The sequence below is a fragment of the Trichomonas vaginalis genome, chromosome I, assembly GCF_026262505.1.
Source record: "Trichomonas vaginalis G3 chromosome I, whole genome shotgun sequence".
NCBI lineage: Eukaryota > Parabasalia > Trichomonadida > Trichomonadidae > Trichomonas > Trichomonas vaginalis.
Window position 1 is genome coordinate 26,561,113 of NC_067203.1, and position 23,081 is coordinate 26,584,193.

The 23,081-nt window shown below is 35.4% G+C and overlaps 2 protein-coding genes across 2 annotated transcripts; both read right to left on the bottom strand.

The window, feature by feature from the left end:
- Positions 1-1,919: 1,919 nt before the first annotated feature.
- On the bottom strand, positions 1,920-4,523 carry TVAGG3_1054840 (surface antigen family; the record flags this gene model as incomplete). Its single annotated transcript, XM_001321090.1, has 1 exon — positions 2,062-4,506. The coding sequence occupies one exon, from the start codon at positions 4,504-4,506 to the stop codon at positions 2,062-2,064; it is 2,445 nt and encodes an 814-aa protein (XP_001321125.1).
- A 206-nt stretch (positions 4,524-4,729) lies between these two features.
- Positions 4,730-22,449, bottom strand: TVAGG3_1054850 (midasin-related family; the record flags this gene model as incomplete). Its single annotated transcript, XM_001321091.2, has 1 exon — positions 4,744-22,449. The coding sequence occupies one exon, from the start codon at positions 22,447-22,449 to the stop codon at positions 4,744-4,746; it is 17,706 nt and encodes a 5,901-aa protein (XP_001321126.1).
- Between the last annotated feature and the right edge of the window lie 632 nt (positions 22,450-23,081).

Here is a 23,081-nt window from a genome sequence, read left to right on the forward strand (position 1 = left end):
TTAATTCATAGAGTTGATATGTTTCCAAAATTGAGAGGAAATTTGAAAATTGAATACCCTTTCAATTCAATTTTCAAAAGATATCAGCTCCTTCAATAATTGAAGGACGATTTTGATCATTTGCTCTTAAAACAAGTATGCCATGGAGAAAAAAGTTACGCTCGCAAATCTGAAATATAACTATCATATAAAAAAATTAAATTTCTAATTTTTTACTCTATAGATATTATTGGCCACTTGTGTAATGCATAAAAGTTTATGTCATATGCATACATTTGGAAGTATGGGAGACGAGGGAAATTACTTCTATGAGGCACTAGGATTTTTAAAAATTTCTCTATCGGACTCACCATTCAATTTCTCGAAAATTAAAAAAAATCAATAATAGCTAAAATGTATTATGCATAACAAATTTTAATGTTACACGGTATTTTTTGAACTTCATGACATGAATTTTCTTTATATTATTTTTTTTTGGATTTTCTATGATTTATGCGATAGGCTGGAACAACATTGTAAGTGCAATGATATCATTTATAGAGAAATCTAAAACTTCAGCATTCAGAACTCGCAACCACAAAAATATTCATTTGCTAAGTAAGTAAAGTTGATTAAGTTCGACACTTAGCTTTTATACGTAAAACCAAGTGTGTATTGTTATTTCTTGTTAAATTATTGAAAAAAATAAATTGTAAGAGAAACGATACTGATTATTGAAATAATATTGAGGGTAGCTGCAGATTTCTTCATTAACATGCCGGAAATTTGTTAATCTTGGTTTTCTATCATAAAATCTGTCGAAGAATCTAAAAACGGAGATATGAAATAGAGATCATGTAAATCTAGAGTATCCTGTCAGAAAAATAGACTAAGCATGTAACCCTTTTTTGGTCATAAACACTTTTTACCACTTAGTCATACAGATGATCATTAAATTTAAACGAGCACTTTTTGTCAGAATTTATTCTTTTACAAAGACAGAAGATTTTAGTATTATTTAATATTAGTGCTGTAGCAAAATTCAAAAAACGGTGAAAATTCAGTGAATTTGTGAATTCACATTTTTTTTCGACATTTTTCTTGATATATCCATGCACATTAAGAACACAGCTTTGATACGCTTAAAAAAGCATATTTTATATGAAATTGTTAAAGAAATAAACAATTTATATAAAAATTGCACTTATGGGCAGTTTAGATATATAATTTATATATAACATATATACAAATCCATAGACAAAGTGCAATAACTACAATGTTGTAGAAAATTACAGCAGAAATACTGACTTTTTGAAGGATAATAAGAATTCTTCTAAATGTTGTATTTTTATAATTTGATTGATTTTTTTACTATTTCATTAATCTTTTATGAATAATAATTATTTTTAATATATGTGCTATTAAAATTTCAAATTTTGACTAATATATCTAAGTTATCTGAACGAAACATTTAGAAAATATCATACTTACATTGAAATAGCAAGTGGAGCATATTAATAGCAAGTTTCTTGGCTTTATATCTATCATCTATTGTTGTTTGATCAAACAAAATTCACTCTATTATATGGTGTCAATTAATTAAAACAATTTTTAATAGTTATTTATTTAGTGCGAATAAGTGCAAACTCATAAATGAATAACTTAATAGTAGAAATGAATTATCTGATATAAATCTCACATTTTGTCCATCAGAAATACTTTAATTGCATACGCATAACTATTAGTAATACGTCTGGAGTGTCAATTAATAACAATCCCACAACAAGTAAAATTCAGATTTTTATTAAACATATTTTTTCCTAAAAGTTTTCTCAAATTACTATATATACATATGTGGATAAAATAATAGTAATATTGTAAAAAATTAGATAATTTTTTTTATTTGAGAACCTCTCAAAAGTTCATTCAATTTATCAATTGTTTCAGTTTGATGTATATTCATTTCTGGAGCCTAAAACTTTAGCAATCATGACAATATCATATTCTCTTTCTAACTACGCAATGTAAGGGTATCCTTAAAAAGGTACTAATTAAATAACGCTTTTGATTTATTTTATAATTTTATAAATACATCAGAATAAAAACATGATAAAAGAAACTCATAGAGCTTCTACTATTTCTGACTTTGCATGTAATTTCATGGCATGCTTCTAACGCACGTGCATTAATACCGGCGTTGATTAATGCTAATTTAAATTGTTTTGTTTTATTTTCATATAAAATACCACATGATAATGAGTTGCATCCTAAGAAGGCATTCTCACCAATAGAATTAACGCATTTAGGGATGTTAAAAACTTTTAGATTTGAGCATCCTTCAAATGCATTATTTTTAATAGAAGTAACAGAATTATCAGGAATCATTATTGACTCAATATTAACGCAACCAATGAAAGTGGATTGTTTAATTGTTCGAACTTTATCTGAAATTGCAACATATTTATTTGGAGATGCCGGTGGATAAACTATTAATTTTGTTCTGTCAGAGCTGTACAAAATACCATTTTCTGTAAGGAAGTTTACTGATGTAAATTGTGAAATATTTCTGAACCTCAAACATCCTGCGAAAACACCATATTCAATTTCACTAAGTTTTGATTCATCGTGAATAGTAATTTCTTCTAAATTTTGGCAATCCAAGAAGCAATGCATGGACAAAGTGATTAATGAATCAGGAATTGTAATACTTGTAATCGAAGTATTCTTTAAACATTCAACGCCTAATCTCGCTGCATTTGTCGGTATTTCAAAAGCAGTTAGCTTTGAGCAATCAGAGAACCACTGAGAAGGAATTTCTGCTGAATTAATTTTCGAATTCTCAAAGGTAACACTAGTCAATCCGGTATTAAAGAAGCAGCGAGCACCCATCAAAAGCATACTCAGTGGTAAATAAACAGCATTCAAAGAAACATCGTTTTCGAATGCGGAGCTTCCCAAAGTGAATGTTGTTGAAGTAGGGAATGAAACAGATACTAAATTACTGCATTCCATGAAACAACTGTCTCCTATTGAAAGTGGAGAAGATGAACTAAATGAAACAGAAGTAATTGCTTTGCATCCATAAAAGCAAGACTCGTTTAGACTTGTTAGTTGAGAGCCAAAAGAGAATCTATCTTTCAAAGCTGTCATATAGAAAGCGTATTTCCCAATTGTTTTCAAATTAGGGAAATTTGGTATAGAAACAAGAGTATAGCAGCCAGAAAATGCATATTCTCCGATCTCTTCAATTGAAGAAGTCGAATTGCAAATTAATTTCTGGATCATGTTCTTTCCTGTAAATGCTTGTGATTTGATGCTTCTTACAGTTGATGGTAAGTATATGATTGCATCTGTTCCGAAAAATTGAGAAATTGTTGTTTCATCCTTATCAATAAGAATATATTGGTCATTAAGTTTTATAGAATCTCCGTTAAAAATCAAATTTATTTTAGGAGAACTACCAAATACGCTTCCACCTAAACTAATATTAATAGGGAGATAAACATTAACTAAATTAGCACAATATGCTAAGGCAGAACTACCTATATAAGTCACACTATCTGGTATTCTAATTTCAGCTAAATTTGTCTGGAAAAAGCAATAATCTGGGATGCTTTTTATATTTTTCGAAAGAGTTATAGAGGATAAACTTTTACAGCCATAAAATGCTTGTGTTCCAATTGCTGTGCAGCTGTCTGGAATAACTAAACTTTGGATACTAGATGTTGCAAAGCAATAATTTTTGATCTCTTTAACACCTGATGGAATCGTGACAGAAGTGCATTTTGAAGAAAAGAATGCTGCTTGCCAAATGTACTGAACTGTGTCTGGAATGGTAAATTCGCTTCCTGAATCGCTTGCAACGTAATAAATAATCATGTTATTTGGACTGTAAACTGCTGTTCCTGTACTAGCATATTTTGCGTTTGCAGGATCAACGTGAATTGTTTTTAATGTAGAAATTTGACTAAAAGCAAGTCCATTGAATTCAGTAACAGTTTTTGGAATAGTAAATGATGTCAAACCACAACCAGAGAATGCATTACTACTGATTGTAGCTAATTGCGTGTTTGAGGGAAAATTTATTGTGGTTAATGTTGTTATATCTGAAAATGATTGTTGATTTGCAATTTTAATAAGGGGAGGATAATTAACGCTAGTAATTTTCAGCTTTTGAAAGCATTTTTCTCCAATACTTTGAACACTATCTGGTAATTTTAAGGTAGTAACATTTGTACAGCCAGAGAATGCTTGATTTCCAATAGTGGTAAGTAAACTGCAGCTTGAAAGGTCAATTGACAATAATGCAATACAATTATAAAATGAAAATTGCTGAATTTCGCGTAATTTCGAGCCAGATTGAAATGAAAATGTTTTAAGAATGTTTGTGACACCATTGGCACAATAAACATTAGCACTTTCACCACAGATAATTTCAGCTTCTGCTTTAATAATGATATCAGCATATCTATCAGTAATACTTTTAAGCTGATTACCTGTATAGCACGAATCACTTAATAAAGTCATATTAGGATGGTTATAAATTCATGATTTTTGTCACTTTTTTATGGGATCAATAGCATGCAACTATAGAATTTCTGATTAAACATTCTGGTAGCATATATGTATCTTTACATGTCTTTCTGATGTTTCAAAGTTTATGAAAAATGTATTCAGAAGAAGAAGACGAAAAAATAAAAAAAAATCGAAATTTCAAAATAAAAATTTTATAAATAAAATATAAATAAAAACTATATCATAAGCTTATTTTCTGCCTCTTGAATGGCGAGACATGGTTTCATTGACGAAGTTATCGAAAGTTTGTTGCTGTGGGTTTTGTGGTGGCTGTTGCATTCCAAATCCCATCTGCTGATTAAATCCTTGGTTTTGTTGGTTCATTCCGAAACCGAGATTTGGCTGTTGGTTAAATCCTTGTTGCATTCCAAATCCCATCTGTTGGTTGAAACTTTGGTTCATTCCAAAACCATTTTGCTGCTGTTGGTTCATTCCAAATCCTTGGTTCTGATCTGGTTGATTCATTCCGAAGCCATTCTGTTGTTGCTGCATTCCAAATCCTTGGTTCTGTTGTTGATTCATACCAAAGGCATTTTGTTGTTGCATTCCAAATCCTTGGTTCTGTTGTTGATTCATACCAAAGGCATTTTGTTGTTGCATTCCAAATCCCTGTGTTTGGTTCTGTTGTTGATTCATACCAAAGGCATTTTGTTGTTGCATTCCAAATCCCTGTGTTTGGTTCTGTTGTGGGTTCATACCAAAGGCATTTTGCTGCTGATTCATTCCGAAGGCATTTGGTTGTTGCATTCCAAATCCTTGTGTTTGGTTCTGTTGTGGGTTCATTCCGAAGCCATTTTGTTGTTGCTGGTCTTGTTGTTGATTCTGTTGCTCCTGCTGGTTTTGATTCTGGTTCTGTTGTTGGTTCATTCCAAATCCTTGTGGATTCATTCCGAAGCCTTGGTTCATTCCGTATCCCTGAGAATACATTCCGAATCCAGGCTGCATTCCAAATCCGAATCCTTGTTGTGGCATTCCGAATCCCATTCCAAATTCTTGTGGCATTCCGTATGGATTCATCTGCTGCATCATCATTTGTTGCATCATCATCGGGTTCTGGTTCGGCTGCATTCCAAACATTGGTTGTCCATATGGATTCTGCATGAATTGTGGATTTCCAAATCCTTGGAATGACTGCATCTGTTGAGGTGGCTGATTCTGTTGCTGCTGTTGTTGTTGTGGAGTATTCTCTTGAAGTGGAGACTGGAATAACTGTACTGGTTGTTGTTCCTGGAGTGGAGATGGGAATGGTTGGACTGATGATGTTGGTGATGTCTTGGAGAATTTCGGTTCTTCCAATGGGCCTTCGAATCCTGGTGGAGAATCGATAAACGCCTGCTTCTGCATTGGTGGCTGTGATGGTGTGTTGATCTGCTGCTTCTTCGGTGCAGGTTCAACAAACTTTTGCTGTGCTTGTGGCGGAGAATCAAATGTTTGCTTCTGTGGTGGAGGAGCATTGAATGTCTGTGTCTGTGGAGGAGGAGCATTGAATGCTTGAGTTTGTGGTGGTGCACTGAATGTTTGTGTCTGAGGTGGAGGAGTTGATGGAGCATCCAATTTCGGTGGTTGAGGAGGTGGAGTTTGCTGGAAGGATGGCTGTGGTTCCGGTGGAGGAGATGGTTGCTTCTGTGGAGGAAGAGATGGAGCAGCAAATGACTGTGTTTGTGGTGGTGGAGATGCCTTGAATGCTGGCTGAGGTTCAACAAACTTTTGCTGGGAAACAGGAGGTTGTGGAACTTGGTTGATTGGCTGTTTCAACCATGGCTGAATTGGAGTAGAACGTGTTTGAGAAGGAGTAAGAGATGGGAAATTGTTATCAAGAGGAGACTTCTTTGTTTGTATCTTGTGTTGTTGTGGTTCTGGTTCCTGTTTAGTTTGTTGTTGAGGAGTAGCTGAAGCTGTTGTAGGTGGAAGACGCTTTGGAATGTACTTTGTTGGCTGTGTTTGTTTAACAGGAGGAGGTTTGACTGGAGCAGATTTAGAACTGACAATTGGTTGAATTGGTTCAATACTTTCTACAATTTGTCCAACACCAAATGAAGCAACAGCTGTATCAACAACTTGTTCAATCATATCAGACAAAGCCTTCTTGATATGTGTTGTTTCTTCACCAAACTTCTGTTCCTCGCTCTTGAATGAGTCTGGAGATCCACCTGCTTCTACGTAGTACTTCTTAAATGCTTCCATGCCTTTCTTAGCTTTGTAGTCTGTGGAAATGAAGCAAACATCGATGTGTCTCTGAGCAATTTGTTCGATCAATTTCCTTGTCTTTGGTCCTTCTTTCTCATTCAAAAGGATATCATTTGAATCTGGATTTGGTCTTCCATTGAATTCACTGCCATGGCCACCGTTATCTGTGATCATGATCATGATCTTCTTCGAGTTCGCCTTCCACTCCAAATTGAGCATTGAATCGAAAGCCTGAACCCAATCTTCTGGACCATCTCCAGCACCGCCTTTGCTTTCTACATCATCGAACTTGACTGGATCAATACCAGACTGGTGTTGTCCTGGTTTTGGATTCTTGAAGTCGTAGATTGTTGGCATATTTGCGTTGATGATTCCTTCGCGAGCATCTTTGTACTTGAACTTCTGTTCGGCTTTAGCCATATCTCTGAAGAATACACTTGCGTATCTAACAATGAGATCTGGGTATTTCCTTGATGTGTATTCCATGAGTTTCTTGAGAATCTGCTTTGCACCGTAGATCATTGATCTGTCGCTGACTTCGACTTGGTTTTCTTTACTTCCTGCTTCGTTGATCATTGATCCTGTTCCATCGACGACCAATGCGATATCGATGTATTTGCCATCGATGTATTGTTCGAAATTGACTGGTTCATGAGCACTTCTTTCTGGAATTGGGAAATCGAACTTTCTTGCTCTGTATTCCATAGCCTTTTGTGTTGATTTGAAGAGAATTTCTCTCTTTTCAGCTGAAACTAACCAAACAGCCATGTTGATAACTAGTCTTCTTGTGCCCGCTGTATGTAATTCATTGAAGAACTTGGTGAATGAGCCATCAATGATGATATCTCCTTGGATGGAATCTGATGGAGCCATGTAGTACAAGTTGGAATAGTTTCCGCTCTTTGAAATGATAAATGGATTGAATGGAGCAATATCAGCTGACTTAGGAACACAAGAAATTGTTGTTCCGTCGTAAAGACCTTTGACATTGAAGCCGTAAAGAGGTCTTTGAGCTCCTTCAACAGTGATGTGTTCTCTCTGATCGAAGATTGAGTTGTTTCCGCTGTCGATGTCTCCGAACAACAACAGGTTGCCTCCTGGTTCATCGATGTTGAATTTGAATCTTGGTTTGATTCCGTCCAAAACAACATTGTCGAGGAATTTGTTGAGTTCGTATGTGAGTGGATTGTTATCTCCTGAGAACATCAAAGCACCGCCGTTCTTGTTGAATTGGATCAAGCAGTCAATGAATTCATCAATGAGATATGATGATCCGCCTTCTTCGAGTTCATCTGGCTTCTTGTCTTCGCCTCTTCCGCAGATGATCCATGCCTGTGAGAATTCTCCTGATCTCAATTTCATGATTGAATCCTTATAGTTCTGGACAATTGTGCATTGAGCACCAATCTTTTCGAGAGCTTTGATTGGTCCTTTTTCTCCTAATAATGTTTCTTTAGTGATTGCTTTGCTTTCTCCTGTTGTATTCTTCGGTAGCATCTTGTAATCCCAGAACTGGCAGATAAGAACTGAAAGTTTCCAGTTGAGTCCGCGAGCTAAATCCAAATTAACATCATTATCATCGAATGATCCTGCAGCTAAAGCTTCGTTTCTCTTCTGTCCTGTTAAGATCTCGAGTGGTTTGAATACACGTGGTTCTGTTGACATAATTATCTGTGGAGTTCCAGGAACAGTCAATTGTGTTGTCTTCTTGTATTCGACGTCTTCTTGTGATGTAAATGGAATTGCTCCATTTGGAAGAATTGTTAATCCTTCTGCAGAAACAATTGTTCCGTTTGGATCGCGGACGTAACCATCGAATTCTCTTGAAGCAGCAGAGATTGGGTTGTAGATAGCACCGTATGTTTCTTTGAGGCGAGTAACTCTTGTCAATTCCTTGCAGAAATCGGTGAAAACAGGCGGCATCGGTGGATCATCAACTATTTTAACGGCATTCTTGATTTCGTCGATTGATTTCGATGGAACTTCTTGGGATTGGATTTGTGTTGTTGACATGAAGTTTCCTCTTAAAACTTTGGCCAAAGCGATTGGAGAAACAATTGGATTTGGTGCCCATGTTGAGTATCTGAATACTTGACTGATGAGCTTTGGATAATAACCAATACCAATACCAACAATTCTTGTTGCTCTGTTCTCTAAGTAGCTTGTCATTGTTCCTATATCACTTGCATCAGTTTTTCCGACCATTGCGTCTGTGAAGCACAAACAAAGAGCAGCTTTTGTTGTTTGTTTGGCTCTGATCTGGTAAACGGATGCGAAAGCTCCTGCGAGATCTGATTTGTTGGTTGGATTTGCACATGCGGAATATAATGCGGAATACAAATCAGATGATGGATTCAATGTTTCGGAGATTGACGTTTCATGGCATAATTCTAAAACGCCTTTCTTGTTTGTAACAAAGATTGTGACGCTTTCGAAATCAACGTTCTTCAAGGCATACAAGTTGCAAATGATTGTCTGCATTGAATGATTGAAAGACAATTTTCCGAAGCAACTTTCTGTTCCATCAATGACAATGAACAATGAATATGATGGAATATGTCCTGTGTTCTTCTCCAAGTATATTCTCTGATCTTGGCCCTGTGTGATGTAGAACTGGATGAAGCCTTTCAATGAAATATTCGATCCTTTAGTGGATGGACTGAATTGAGAAGGTTTGTTTGGTTCGAAAATGCTTGGCATGCTTGAGCAAATTGGATCAACATCTTTGAAGATCTGGAATTCATGAACAGACTTTCCTTCGACTTTAGGACTGAACTGGGTATCATCTGTCATGTTGACTGATGTTGTTGTGTATTGGTTGAATAGCAAATCTTCTGTGTATCCAGCAAAGTATTCCTTGGAAGAAGAAACTGCAGTCATTGTTGGGATTGCAACAGATGGAAGGATTTCGCGTCTGTCAACTACGCAGGAGTGATCTTTGTGGATTGATCCATGTTGTAATGATAAACCATTGACAAATGAAGAGTACAATTCAGGGCTTCCGAGATTGAAAGCGATGTTTGGATTAGTGCCAATGAATGTGTTTATCTTTGTTTCTGCTTTGCTCAAGTTCTCCTTGAATGACTTGATGTAGTTGTTGACAATCTTGCTTTCTTCTTCTGGAAGAATTGAAAGCAAAATCATTGAGAAAACGTTTTCTTTCTTGTCCAACAAAATGTTGCCCCAATCTTCTGTTGCATGTAATTTCGTGAACAAACCATCGGAGAATGCGTAAATTGATCTCCTGGAGCATCCATCGGCTGGTTTCAAATCATGTGCCAATTTGTATGCATCGCCCAAATCTGTCAATTTTCTGTAAACTGACAATGAATCCAAAGCGAGTTGGAAGTGAGCTGCTGAGAGAGTTTCCTTGAAATCTTTGATGACGAAGTGATATTCGTGATCACAGAAAACAATGATAGAAACAGGAACATGTAATGTATCAAGAGCCAATGCAAAAGCAACGAACATTGTAAACAATGCTGCTCTTTGGTTTTCTTGTCTGATTGTTGATGATGAATCCAACATCAAAACAGCATCAGTCTGTGAGAAGTTGTCGAGATCTTCAAGATTGTCAACTGTGTATTTGACCAAATTGCTGGCCAAGGGAATTGCACAGTCCATCAATGGCTGGACATAGAGTTTGGACTCCCATCCTTTTGTGGAATTAATAACACTTGTCTTGAGGAACTCGCCAATCTTCTTTCCAGACAATTTGAGGTGTTCGTTGTAATCAGGAGTTTCCATTTGTTTGATAATCCATTTCTGGATTTCATCAACTGATGAATCTGCGCTGATCAAAATTGCATTTTTATCTTGTTTCTTTGTCAAGATTGCCTTTGTAAGTTTAGGAGCTTCGATGTTATGCTTATTCTTGCTCTTATCATCTTCTGTTGACAAATCCTTCTTCTTGATTGAAGGGAGCTGGATATCAATTTTCTTCTTTGTTTCGACTTGTTTCTTTGTCCAACTTGGTTGTTTAACCTTTGGTTTCTTGTATTGAGGCAAAACAACATATTGTCTGTACTTTGAATTTGTTCTGATCAAATCCAAGAATTGTGGTCTGTTTCCTCCAGAAAGAGATTTGCAAAGTGTTTCGAATGCTGAAGAAAACTGCTCTGCAAGGGATTTGTATGGAGTGTATGGTAACTTTTCTGATGATGTTGACCATACGTAAATGTTGTACAAAAGATCGAATAATGCTTGAGCTCTTGGATGCAATGTTTGCTTCTTTTGTACAACGAGCCAGTTGTAAGCCATTAATGTGAATTGCTTGCAGAGATCGATGGAATTCTTGAATGTTTGGATAACAGCATTTGGAGATTTCTTGTTAATGAATGATGGCATCTTGAAATTTTCGAAATCGAGATCGATTGCTGTTGGAAGGAAATCTGTTTCAATTGGTTCACTCTTTGACTTGGCTTCATTGATTATTTGATCCATCTCTTCTTTTGTAATTCCTCTTGGTCCTTCTTCGGTCAAAAGAATTGCATTATAAACATTTTCTGAAGTAAATAGCATCTTCTTCAAAATGTCATTTGCTTTGTCTTTAACTAAATAGAAATCTTTATTGGGGATGTTGAAGTTGTAGTTAAAGAGCTTGTTCTTTCTGATATCAATCATCTTGTTTGTGACCCATGTGAATGGTGTCAAAGTCTTGATTGAGTTGAAGTTTCTCTTGATTGTATCAATTCTGTCTGTTGAAATTCTCAAGATGAACTCCAACAAAATGTTGTTGTCAACTTTGTTGTCTGTCAAAGCGTTTAACTCTGTTTGATATTTTAATATCGCTCTGACGCATGACAACAGTTTCTTGATCAAATTCAAGAAGTTTCTGCCATTTTTAACAAAAGCATCCATGATTTCGCTGAAAAGATTTCTCATTTCAGCTCCGGATTCGTACCATGGGAACCATGTATCAGACCATTGGGACTTCTTTGTTTCATCGAACTGTTTAGGACCTAATCTAGCGAAAATGATCTTGAGAGAACTGTTGTTTGCTCTCAAGTATTCATCGTAATCTTGGATATCATATTTCAAGTCATACATGTTAATTGTTACGACAGTGAATGGAACATTCTCTGGTAATCTTCGTGGAGAGTCGTAATCAATCTGTGCTTCGATGAATGGTTCGTAAGTAGAATACCATGTGTAGCTGTTTGCGGAAACGAAAATGTAGTTTGTATCAGGAACATTTTGGAATCCGCTTTCTGGATTTTCAACTATATACTTATGTTGAAGAGAGTTGTTTGCATCGTAAACATAAACTTGTGATGGAATGTAACACTCTGTCTTCATTGGATAAGTGATATAAAGGTTTCCATCTCTTGATTCGAATTGAGGAACTGTGCAAACTAATTTAACAGAGAATTTCATCTCTTGTTCAAATGATTCTGATCTGACATGGAAGATGAGTTTCTCTGGTTTGTAGAATGGTTTTGTTGTTGTAATGTTGAAACTACCTTCAACAAACAATGCATATTTCTGATCGTTTGTGGTTCTCTCCTTCAATTGCAGATCGGAAACCAAGATATTCTTGTTAGAAACTTCTGTTTCTACGTAGATACGATGGTCTACGTTCGACTTGATTGTGATGATTGCGAACAAACACTTCATTTGTAAGTTTCCGACAGCGTAGAATGAATTCTCTGGAGTATCCCATAATTGTGAATTCTGTTGGTTGCAAACTTTGAACAAGACATCTCTTGAAACAACTCTCTTGTTGAAATAAATGTCTGTTGACATTTGGTTGCAGAAATTGACATTCAACATCATTGAAATATTTTCATTTACTTTGAATTTCGATGTGTTGGAGCGATATTCGACCTTTGGATACTTCTCTTGAACAGTATCTGCAAGAGGAAGGAAGATCAATGTGTGAGGAACATCTTTTCCTGTTTCATCCAAGCATTTGATTTCTGTGTAAGAATCGTTGAAAATTGGATTTTCTTCAAACTCGAATTTCTCACGATTCTTATTCCACAAGAACCTGTTGTTTGGTGATATAATGAAGATCTTTGTTGGCTTGTAAGTAACTATTGCTTCGAATGGAATGATCAACTTGTCAAGTCTGATGTTTCCTGAGAGTTTCTGTGGTAAATCAACAACTTGTGACAATTTATCAACAGGAATAGAAAGTTGCCAATCTCCTTCACGTGTTTGTGTCATTGTTGGAACAAAGTTTACTTCTTTGTTGTAATCAGTGATACTGATTGTGTATTTATCAGTGTTACCAAACGAATTAATAATGATGTTCAATGGATTTTGGTTAAGTGAAGTGATCTTTGGAATTGTCAAATTAATTCGTTTGAAGTTTGCCGCGATTGTGTTCTTATCTTCATAAATTGCTGGTGAATACAAATCATGGGATCTCGTGACTTCAGACAAATTAGCTTTGCATGGAATACTCTTTGTTGGGAGATCTACTGTTGGTGAATGTGGCCAATCACTCTTCTTTGCCTTGAGTGATTCCAATCTATCTTCAATTCTGTTGTATCTTTGTTCGAAATCTCCCAATTCGAGGAGGAGCTGTGGAATTTGTAACCAGACTTTCTTGGCATTTGTCATATCGAAGTTCTTATCGTATTCGATGACAGGAGTTGTGTTGTATCGTTTTAACAATTTCTTGTAATCTTGGATCTTTGTTGGGCAGTATTCGACTTCTTTTTGGAAATCTTGTAAACTGAAGAAACCGAATTTGACAATTAACTTCTCAATGAACTCATCTGGTTTCTTCGATTTGATATAACTTTCAAGTTTAGATGTGGCCCATTGGTATGTCTTTATGAGATTTCCTAATTTCTGGCAGTCCAATCCATATGAAGCTCTTTGGAATTTCTCTTGTTTCTTTGTTGATTCGGAGATATAAATTGTCTTGATCTCGTAGCCTCTGTCTTGGACAGTGTAATCTTCTGGTGAATCGTTTTCTGGTAAAGTATATATTTCTGGTGAATTTGGAGTAATTGCGATATCTTTGTACATTCCAGTAGCTTTGTTTGTGACTCTGAATGATGATGTTCTGTCCTGTTTGATCATGATGATGTTGACTTTTCTTTCGGTCGACAAAGAAGGAATTCCGTTCTGGAACGCTTCGAAGAACTTGATTGGATTGTATCCAATTCTTTCCTTCTTCTCGAATGTCATGATATTCTGGATTGGAGCAATGAATTCGATGACAAATTCGGAGTAATCTTGCCATGCTTTGTATCTTTCTTCGTTGATTCTCTCGAGTTCTGGATCTTTGACTTTGTTCGCCAATGAATTGAATATCATTTTATCTTTGGTGCAGGCATCAATTAATTCATTCATGAATCTCTTTATCTTCTGCTCTTTGAATGCGATTTGATCGTTGTTCAATTTCTTCTTTTCTGAATCAAGGTTACTTATTTCTTCTCTGATTGATGAAGCAGCGATATCGAGAAATGTGGCAACCGGATTGAAAATGAATCTTGAAACCGTGACCATTGGCTTCTTCATGTTTGGCATTACAAATCCTTCGTTGTTGTTAAGAATTTGTTCGTATTGGTCAGTGTCAAAATCTGACAAAATTAATGTCAAAAATGAATTGAAATATTCTTTCAACAAATCATTGTAATTTTGATTTGTGTTGCAAACAGCGACTTGTGTGATACAATCAATTAAGATTGTTGTACCTTGTTCCTTGCTTGATGAAGAAACCAACTTCAAGAAGAAGTCTGTTTTGTTAGTATCCTTCAACAAACATTGAGAAATGACGTTTTTGATGATTTCAACGCAAAATTCGTTTGTTGACAAAGAAATCTGTAACAAATTCTTGTTGGAATACAATCTCAAGAGAATTAAGCCGAGTGTTAATGAATCATGAGTAAATGTTGGTGACAAATACTCCTTGATTTCTGGGTCTTTGCTCAACAACAAATTGGAGAATGGATACTTCTTTGCGTAATTATCGCCATAGGCATCGTTATCATCTGCAATCAACTTTTCATCTGTTGTTTGGTTCATCTGTTGACATAATTGCTCTAATTCGGCGAACTCCTGTTCGTCCTTTTCTTCGATGAAATCTTTGATCTTCTGGGCTAATTCGACTTGGTTGTTTGGTGGCAAAATGGAGCGATTCAAAATTGCTTCTTCGTATTCTTTGTATTTATCATTTTCGTTCAAGAACTTGAACAAATGTGGAAGAATATTGATAAAAGCAAAGATACTTGATGAAGGCAATTCAATGGATGTTTCAAGTGGATACTTCTTTGTTACTTCATCAATGACTTGTTCCCATTGTGGAGAAATTAAATTCAAATTATTCTTCATTGCGTTTAATTTCTTGATCAAATTGGATTTAATCAAATACTCTGGTGTCTTGATATTTGCTTTGTAGTAATCTTTGATGGCTTCGTCTTCTACTTTGAAGAGAACATTAGCGGCATCATCTGTGTTTTCGATAAATCCTCTGATCGCTGGTTCCATAAATGTTGGATAAATCTGACAAAGTTCATATAAAGCGTTGAATGACTTAAACTTGTTCTTTGGCTGTCCTTCTTCGTCAGCGATGTTATTCTTGATTTCATCAACTAAATTGCAAACATAGGAGTATTGTAAAAGATTTGTAAACCATTGAATATTTTCTGTTGAATCTTGGTCGATTGCCAATTCATTATATGTTGATAAAATGCAAGGTCTGCAATCATCTGCGTGGCTCTTGATATCTTCATAGAGTTTCTTGAGTACATCGTTTGGTAACAATGGTTTAATGTACGAATTATCAATGTACCACTTGAAAACGTGGTATCTTGGGCTCTTCAAGGAAATATAATCTAAAATGATTTGGAAATAATCGTTCTTATCTTGTTTGAAACTTGCCTTCTTCGAGTTCTTTCCGCGCTTTGGATTTTCTGTTGTATTTGTCTTCCTCTTATTAAGACTTGTCTGGAATGAAACGAAATCTTTAACATGGAAAGCCTTGATGTTGAATGTAGCTAATGTGTTGAAATCTGTTTCTTCACTGCTGATTGGGAATTTGTTGCATAAATCATCTAAGTTGTTTACATTCAATTTATTTAAGTAGTTGTAAACAACAGAAATCCAATCATAGAATTCTCGGAGCATAAATGAATTCTTTCTTGAAACAATTTCATTGATAACAGAGAATGTCATCAAATCAATATTTGTGAAGAATGGTGACATATCTTGATATGTATTCATGAAAATGATTGATGAGAAAATTGTGTTCAAATCGATATTCGAGTAATTATCATTGTTATCTGTATAAACATCTGGAACTAAGCCTTTCACTGATGTAGAAATTCTGTTGAATTCTACATATGGAATACCTTGATCGTCATTGTGTAATTTCTTGTATGCGTTGTTGAAGTAATTGAAAATATCTTCGGGTGTTTGTGAATTCTTGGAAGGATCTGTTGTACCGAAATCTTGTGATATAATTGCTTTAACTTCGTACTGTGTCATGTCAATTGAAATTGTGTTTGGAGCTATTTGTTTGGAGATTTGTACAATATATCCAAAACTAGATAATTCACTGATCAACCATGTCAAGTTGTACATGTATGAATTTGCTTGGAAACAACGTGGGCTAAGAACTTCCAATTGCAAGAAGAAGAACAAAGCTTCAGGAACTGTCCTGGATTTGTACAATGAAATGAACTGTTCTGGTCTAAGGAAGTTTGTATTCGCTGCTGGAATGAAATCAGGAAGATTAACAATTGTTCTGATCGCTTCAATCATTTGACTGAATTCCTGCAAACGTGGGAATTCATTGACATTGAATGTATCCAAGCTGAATTGCTTTGTCTGGCTGGTGAAAAACTGTTCATTCTTCTGGATATATGATGCAATGTATCTCAAAACTGTTAAGTCGAAAACTGACTTTTCGTCAGTATAATTGAATTCAGAAATTGGATCAACTAATCTGTCGTATTGGTTGAACTGGAGTTTTGTGAAGCAGCCAATGAATGCTCCAATGTTAATCTCGTTCTTTTCCTTGTAATGCTCAAGCATGTTGATGACGATCTCTAAATCTTGTGTTACTTTTTCAATGATGTTATTGAATTTAGTTAATAATGTTTCTGGAACTGGTTGAATGAATGAACTCTGGATTTCTGTGATGTGTTGTTGTGGATCATTCAATTCTTGTGAGTAGTTTGCCATCAAAATCTGGAGTAATGCGATGGCATCAATTGTTCCTCTGTATGCTTTGATTCCTCTTGAAATTCTGACTAATGTTCTTCCATTAATAATTGCGCCGGATGTGAATTCTGATTCTTTCTGTTTCTCGTGTACGGATGAGATCTTCAATGAGATGTCTGATGGTCTTGAGTTGGAGAAAACAGAGTTCGAAATGTATCCGTATAAGCAGACAGCGGAGTTCAATTTGTCGGAATCAATTGGTGGCAAAGAAATCAAGATGCAACGGCTCAAAATTGTCTGTGAAATCTTTGATTGTGCACGAGCTTCGACTGGGTTATATGTCATGAATAATCTGAAGTTCTTATGTGCTTTGATGTCTGAACCGTGTTCGTAGAGGTTCAATGTTGGATTTCCTGATAAAAGAGAAATCATTATATCGAAGATTTCGCTTGGAGCTGCTTCGATGCCATCCAAAAGAACCCATTTTCCTGCTCTCATGGCTGTAACTAAAACAGATTCGTATCTATCAATTAAATTAATGAACTGGCATGAACTGAAAATGATTGAAATTGCGCTATCAATGTATTCCAAAGCTTCTTCTTGTGAAACTTGTCTTCTTAATTCTTTCAGTTTCGTGTGGAATGGCTTGAGTTCTGTTGGTGTCCATTTTGTGAGTTTGAAGAGATCATTGTACATCTGTTCGCCTTCTCCTGGGATGTTTCTAACTGCTCTAAGAATTTCTTGTTTGTTTTCATTTGGAATTTGTGACAAAGGACGATATCCGCCTGTAACAATTGATTGATTTGAATCTGCATTCATTTGGATGACTGTCAAATCATTTCCAACTGCATCAGCGAATAACTGAATTGCGTGTGTCTTTCCACTTGCTGTTGGACCTTGAACGATGATTGGGAATCCTTCTTTATCTCTCAAACATGATTCCAACAAAACAAACAAATCTTTTTGATCAATGGAAAGAGAGTTAACTAAACTTGGACATTCAGGAGACATTTTTGATGTTGGTAATTCATGTCCATTGATTGATAATCTTGAATGGTTGATTGATATATTTGTTGTGATCTCACCAATTTCGAATTTCTCGATAATTGTCTTTCTGTATTCTGGATCAATAAATGGACCTAAATATATCAATTTCTTGATTCTTTCTATATCATCTGGAAGCAATTTAACTAATTTAAGGAAGTACTGGAACGATCTAACTGTTATTGGAACAGGGATTTGGTATTCTTGAACAAATTCTCTGATATTTAATAATGTATCAATGACAGAATTTGCTTCGTTTTCATTGAATTTGGCTTTGTTTGCGAATTCGGAGCAAATTGTTCGGAATTCTTTATCTGAATATTCTGGGTGATTGTAAATAATTGAGTTCTTCTTGATTGCATCATTGAAGAATGGTTTAGATGCAACACCGATGATGAAATACTCGCGCTTCTTAACTGATTCACCATTTGGCAACAAAATCGATGTAGTATTTCCTAAATCGAAAATAGGAGCTAAAGCATCCAATAATGGTGCTGGAGCTAAGTTGAGTTCTTCTAAAACAACCCATCTTGGACGTGGTTCTTTGTCTTCTTTATCTCTTTGTGTGATGAACTCCAAAAATGCTGTTGGTCTGAAATCGAAAACTGTTCCTGTTTCTGTTCTTGTAAGTTCATTCTGACCAAATAAGTTTTCAACAGTTGTTGTCTTAGATAAAGGAACTGTCAAAATTTCGGCATGATTCAAATCTGCCAGATATTTGATCACTTCACTTTTGCCAGTACCATTTGGACCTTGGATAACTATTGCTTGATTATGGATTGCCGCGATGAATAAAGCATCGCAGAGGCATTTGATGGAAGGTGTGAAAACTAAGTTTGTTTCTATAGGTGTTGATTGGTCGAATTGGTCCTTTATACCTATTCTATATGTTGTTGAATATAACATTCCTTTCTTTCTTGCTATTGGAGATACTAATTTACTATTTGTTTTCTCTATGATTTTATTTTTATCTTGTGAACAAATTTCTGATGCAGCAATGAAACATTTTTCTGATTCTTGAGTACCATTTCCGATCATCTTCAAATAGAAATTATAAATCAACATCTTTTCAGTGAATGAACCATCGATTTTAGTAATTTCGCTGTTCTGTCTGAAGATGTATTTGTATTGATCTTGTTCGTATGCGTATGTTTTAACAACTGTCATTCTTGATAACATAGCTTCAGACAGTTTTTGTTTTTCATCTTTAGAACATGTTGCGATTACTCTGAAATCAGCTGATTTGATCATGATCTTGTTGTTCTCAGGAGGAACTAATGTGTTCGTGTAATCTTCGTTTAATGTCAATTCTGGGATAATCGAAAAGATTTCATTCAATCTTTCCATGACGGAAACAGCTGGATGTGCGAAATTCTTGAGAATCAAAGTTCTCTTTGTCAAAATCGCTTTTGTAATCAAACCTGGTTTGAATGTTGTTGTGTAATCAGCCAAGAATGAACTGATGTTATCTTGTTTGGCTGAAGCTTTGAGAATGTTATCAACAATGTTTTTAATTACATGTGACAATGCTTCTTCTCTTTCAATCAATAACTTACTTATGGATTTAAGTTGTTGAACGATTTGTCCTCCCTTTATAAATGTATTCTTTATTGCGTTAATTTGGTTGTGGAGATCAATATCTTTAGCCATTGAAGCGAGGATTTCGAACAAACTTGAGATCAATGAGTTATGATCGATAAGAGAAATTGTTCCAATCAATGATGATGTTGTTGAATCTCTATTCAAGCAAACAACATTTGATAACTGTGCGACATTTCTTGCAATGAATTCTTTGTATCCGCTTGGACCGACTAATAAAATTGGTTCTTGCGGATGTAAGATCTTTATGTTGAAGAATGTGTTCCAGAATTGATATAATTCACTTCTGATGATTCTTGATGGTCTGTCAACTGTTAATTCAAGTTTTCCTTTCGTGAGTTTGATGACTGTATCTGAAACTTCATTAGGAACAACATTCTCTGTGATATCAAGTAATAATTGTTTCTGGTCTTCTTCATTAATATTGAATGATGAACCAACGATTTCTGCTATTTTATCAGCCATTTGATCACCATTATCATGTACAGACATGATCATGAATGCTGCATGATGATAAGGTTTGAAGTTGACGAACATCTTTGGATTATCAAGGGAATAACTGACACGTCTGAAGAATCTACGTGCTTCTCTGAAACTCCATGGTTTAGACTTGAATTCTTCAGTAGTTCTAAGATTATCCATGAGATTTGTGACACTATTTGTCAGTACTGATAATCTTGCTGAATCTGCAGGAGATTCCGTGATGATGTCTGAGAGAATGAATTTGATATCATCTTTCTTTAAAACAGGATATTCAATCATGATGACTTTGCGACTGATTTCTTCTGGTAACTTCTTACGACCAAACATAGTGATATCGTTTTGACAGCCGATAAAGAAATATTCCTTTGAAACCGTGACTGTTTCATCTATATTTGGAAGTTCGATTTCTTCGCCACCTGTGCTTTCAAGTGCAATCATGAGACTTTGAAGGACAGATACTTCGGCAAGGTTCAATTCATCAGCTATGAATATTTCGCCATTTTCAATAGATGATGTCAATGGACCACGTTTGATGCCGAATTGTCCATCATTGATTGTCACGTTTCCGAACAATTCACCGATTTGTGTTTCACCGTTAAATGACACTTTATTAAATGTCTTCTTCATGATTGTTCCGAGTGCTTCTGCTGCTGATGTCTTACCGAAACCTGTTGATGACTGCATGACAACATGTTTTCGAATGATGAAGAATGTGTACAAAAGTGCCATTAATCTTTTTAGATCATTTGATTGTTTAAAGTGGAATGTCTGTGTTGTCTGTGGGAGTTTCTCAATGACGAGATCGGCCATTCCTTGGTCCATTTCAAGTCTGTGTTCGAGGAAAACGTTCTTCATAAAGTTATATACTTGGTTATCACTGATATTCGGATATCTTTGTTTGAATCTGATGAAACCATTGATACAATTCACTATTTCTTCTAGTGATTTCGTACCAAGATAAATTTTAGTATTAGATATCGTGTTGACCATAGGATTTAACAAGCCATGAGCTCTGCCTTCATCATTAATATAGTTAAGGAGACTCTTTTCAAGCTGTTCAGTACGTTGTGGTGCTTGGTTGTCGATGTAAAGTAAGGCAAATCTGTTGATGAGAGCTGGAGACATCTTTTTAAGGGATTCTTCTGAGGCTGTAGCAATGATTCGGAACTTTGGATTGACTGCTATGTTTTGAGAATCTGGTTTCTCGTTTACTTGGAAAATTTGATTTAATTCGGCGGCGTGGTCGAGAAGGGCATTCAAACGCTCGATGACCTGTGATGTGGCGTTGTGAATGTTATCTAAGAGAAGAACATTGCCGTTTTGGACTGCTTGCACTACGGGACCGTCAATCCATTTAATTGGGATTTCGCCAACTTCTTCGCCTTTGAAGGACTGGGTTGTGTAGCGGCCAATTAAGTCGGCGTTCGTAGTTTCTGGTGTGCATATGATTGTTCGTGGCTGGGATTGGCTTTCATGGAGATATTGGGATATCCATCTGGCTATTGTAGTTTTACCACAGCCTGGTGAGCCAATAAGTAATAGTGGTCGTCTTTGTTCTATCAAAAGGAACTTCGCGATCGAGAGAACATTAGATAAAACGTCATTCCATATGCAATGGCTAATATTGACATTTGGAGGTGGTAATCGTAAGTTTGTGATGGGTAGCCCGATCTTTGCCATCATCCCAATCATGGATTCGCGTTCGGTTTTCGGAAATCCGGCGGAGTAATTTATCAAAGTTGAGAGTGAGAGGGAAACTGTAGACGTGGTTGAGAATATCGTTGACTTTATATCTCTTATGGTGAATTGTCTGTAGGTATGCTTTGGCTGGAATCGTGTTATGCAATTTGAGTGGAAATTGATGAGTTGCTGTATCAATTGCCTCTCGATTTTACGATCTTCACTAAGTTTTAATGCAATTTCCGTCAGTTCCTCAATCTCAAATGTCTCAAAATTCACTTGTTGGAATTTCGAAGTGAATTTTTCGGATAATCTGTTACGATTTCTCACGTATCCTTCGGTAGGTGGGTTCTGTGTGGCTATAAGTTTAAAGTTAGGATGCATTGGTATCTTTCTATTGCCATTTTGTGTATCTTCGATAATTAAGAATCGAGAATCTAATGATGCTTCAACGCATTGTAAGATTTCGATAGGTGCTAAGTTAATTTCATCTATAATTAATGTCTGTCCGTTTTCATAAGCTTCTGTATACATTCCTGGCTTAAATTTGAGTAAACCATTTTCTGAATTAGGGTCCATGATTGTTTTACCAAGCAATTGATCGACTGTCGTTTCGGAGCTGCAGCTGAAAAACTTTGAATCCGGAGCGACCTGACGAGCAGAGAATGTTTTGCCTGTTCCTGTTGGACCATTCAATAGAACAGGTATTCCTGCTTGTATTGCTCTTTTTATTTTTTCTATTCGCTTTTCTGCGTTCTTGGTATTAATCAATCTTTCCATAGATTTATGATTCGGCCAATAATTCTTTTCAATATCTCAAAATTTTTGAAGCGCTTGTCTTATGACTTGGTATGTGATTTTCATGTCTTATTGGGCCTGACACATAGTTTTGGTGAGTATATAGATATGCTGTTTCTTCTGCATATAAATCCCCACAAATTTTAGCTTTTTCTTTGAAAGTTAAGTAATGTTTTAGTCAAGAGTTGACATTCTTGGTTTCTAGATACGTATTGAGATGTTCTTTCAAGTCGTGTTGATTTCACAGAGTTTGTTGCATTATTTAAAAATGCAAAATCCTAAATATATGAAAAAGTAAATTTTAACAAGATATAATTCGTTCCCAATAATTTCCAATATATAAATACTATTAAATTTTGAATTTGGTTCCAAAAAAATTGAGATGTTTTTGAACCTTGAGTTTTCTTTCTAATATTTAAGTTCTTTTATCTAATTATTTCATACTATATCCATTAAATTTCACCGAAACTATAACTTCCTATTTGAAATATCAAAATCAGGAGATTCAATAAAATTCAAGTGTTATTTAATAGATATGACTTGCTAATTGGGACTTTTTAGGGATTATGAATTATATCATCTGAAATAAAATAAATGAAATAAAAATCAAATAA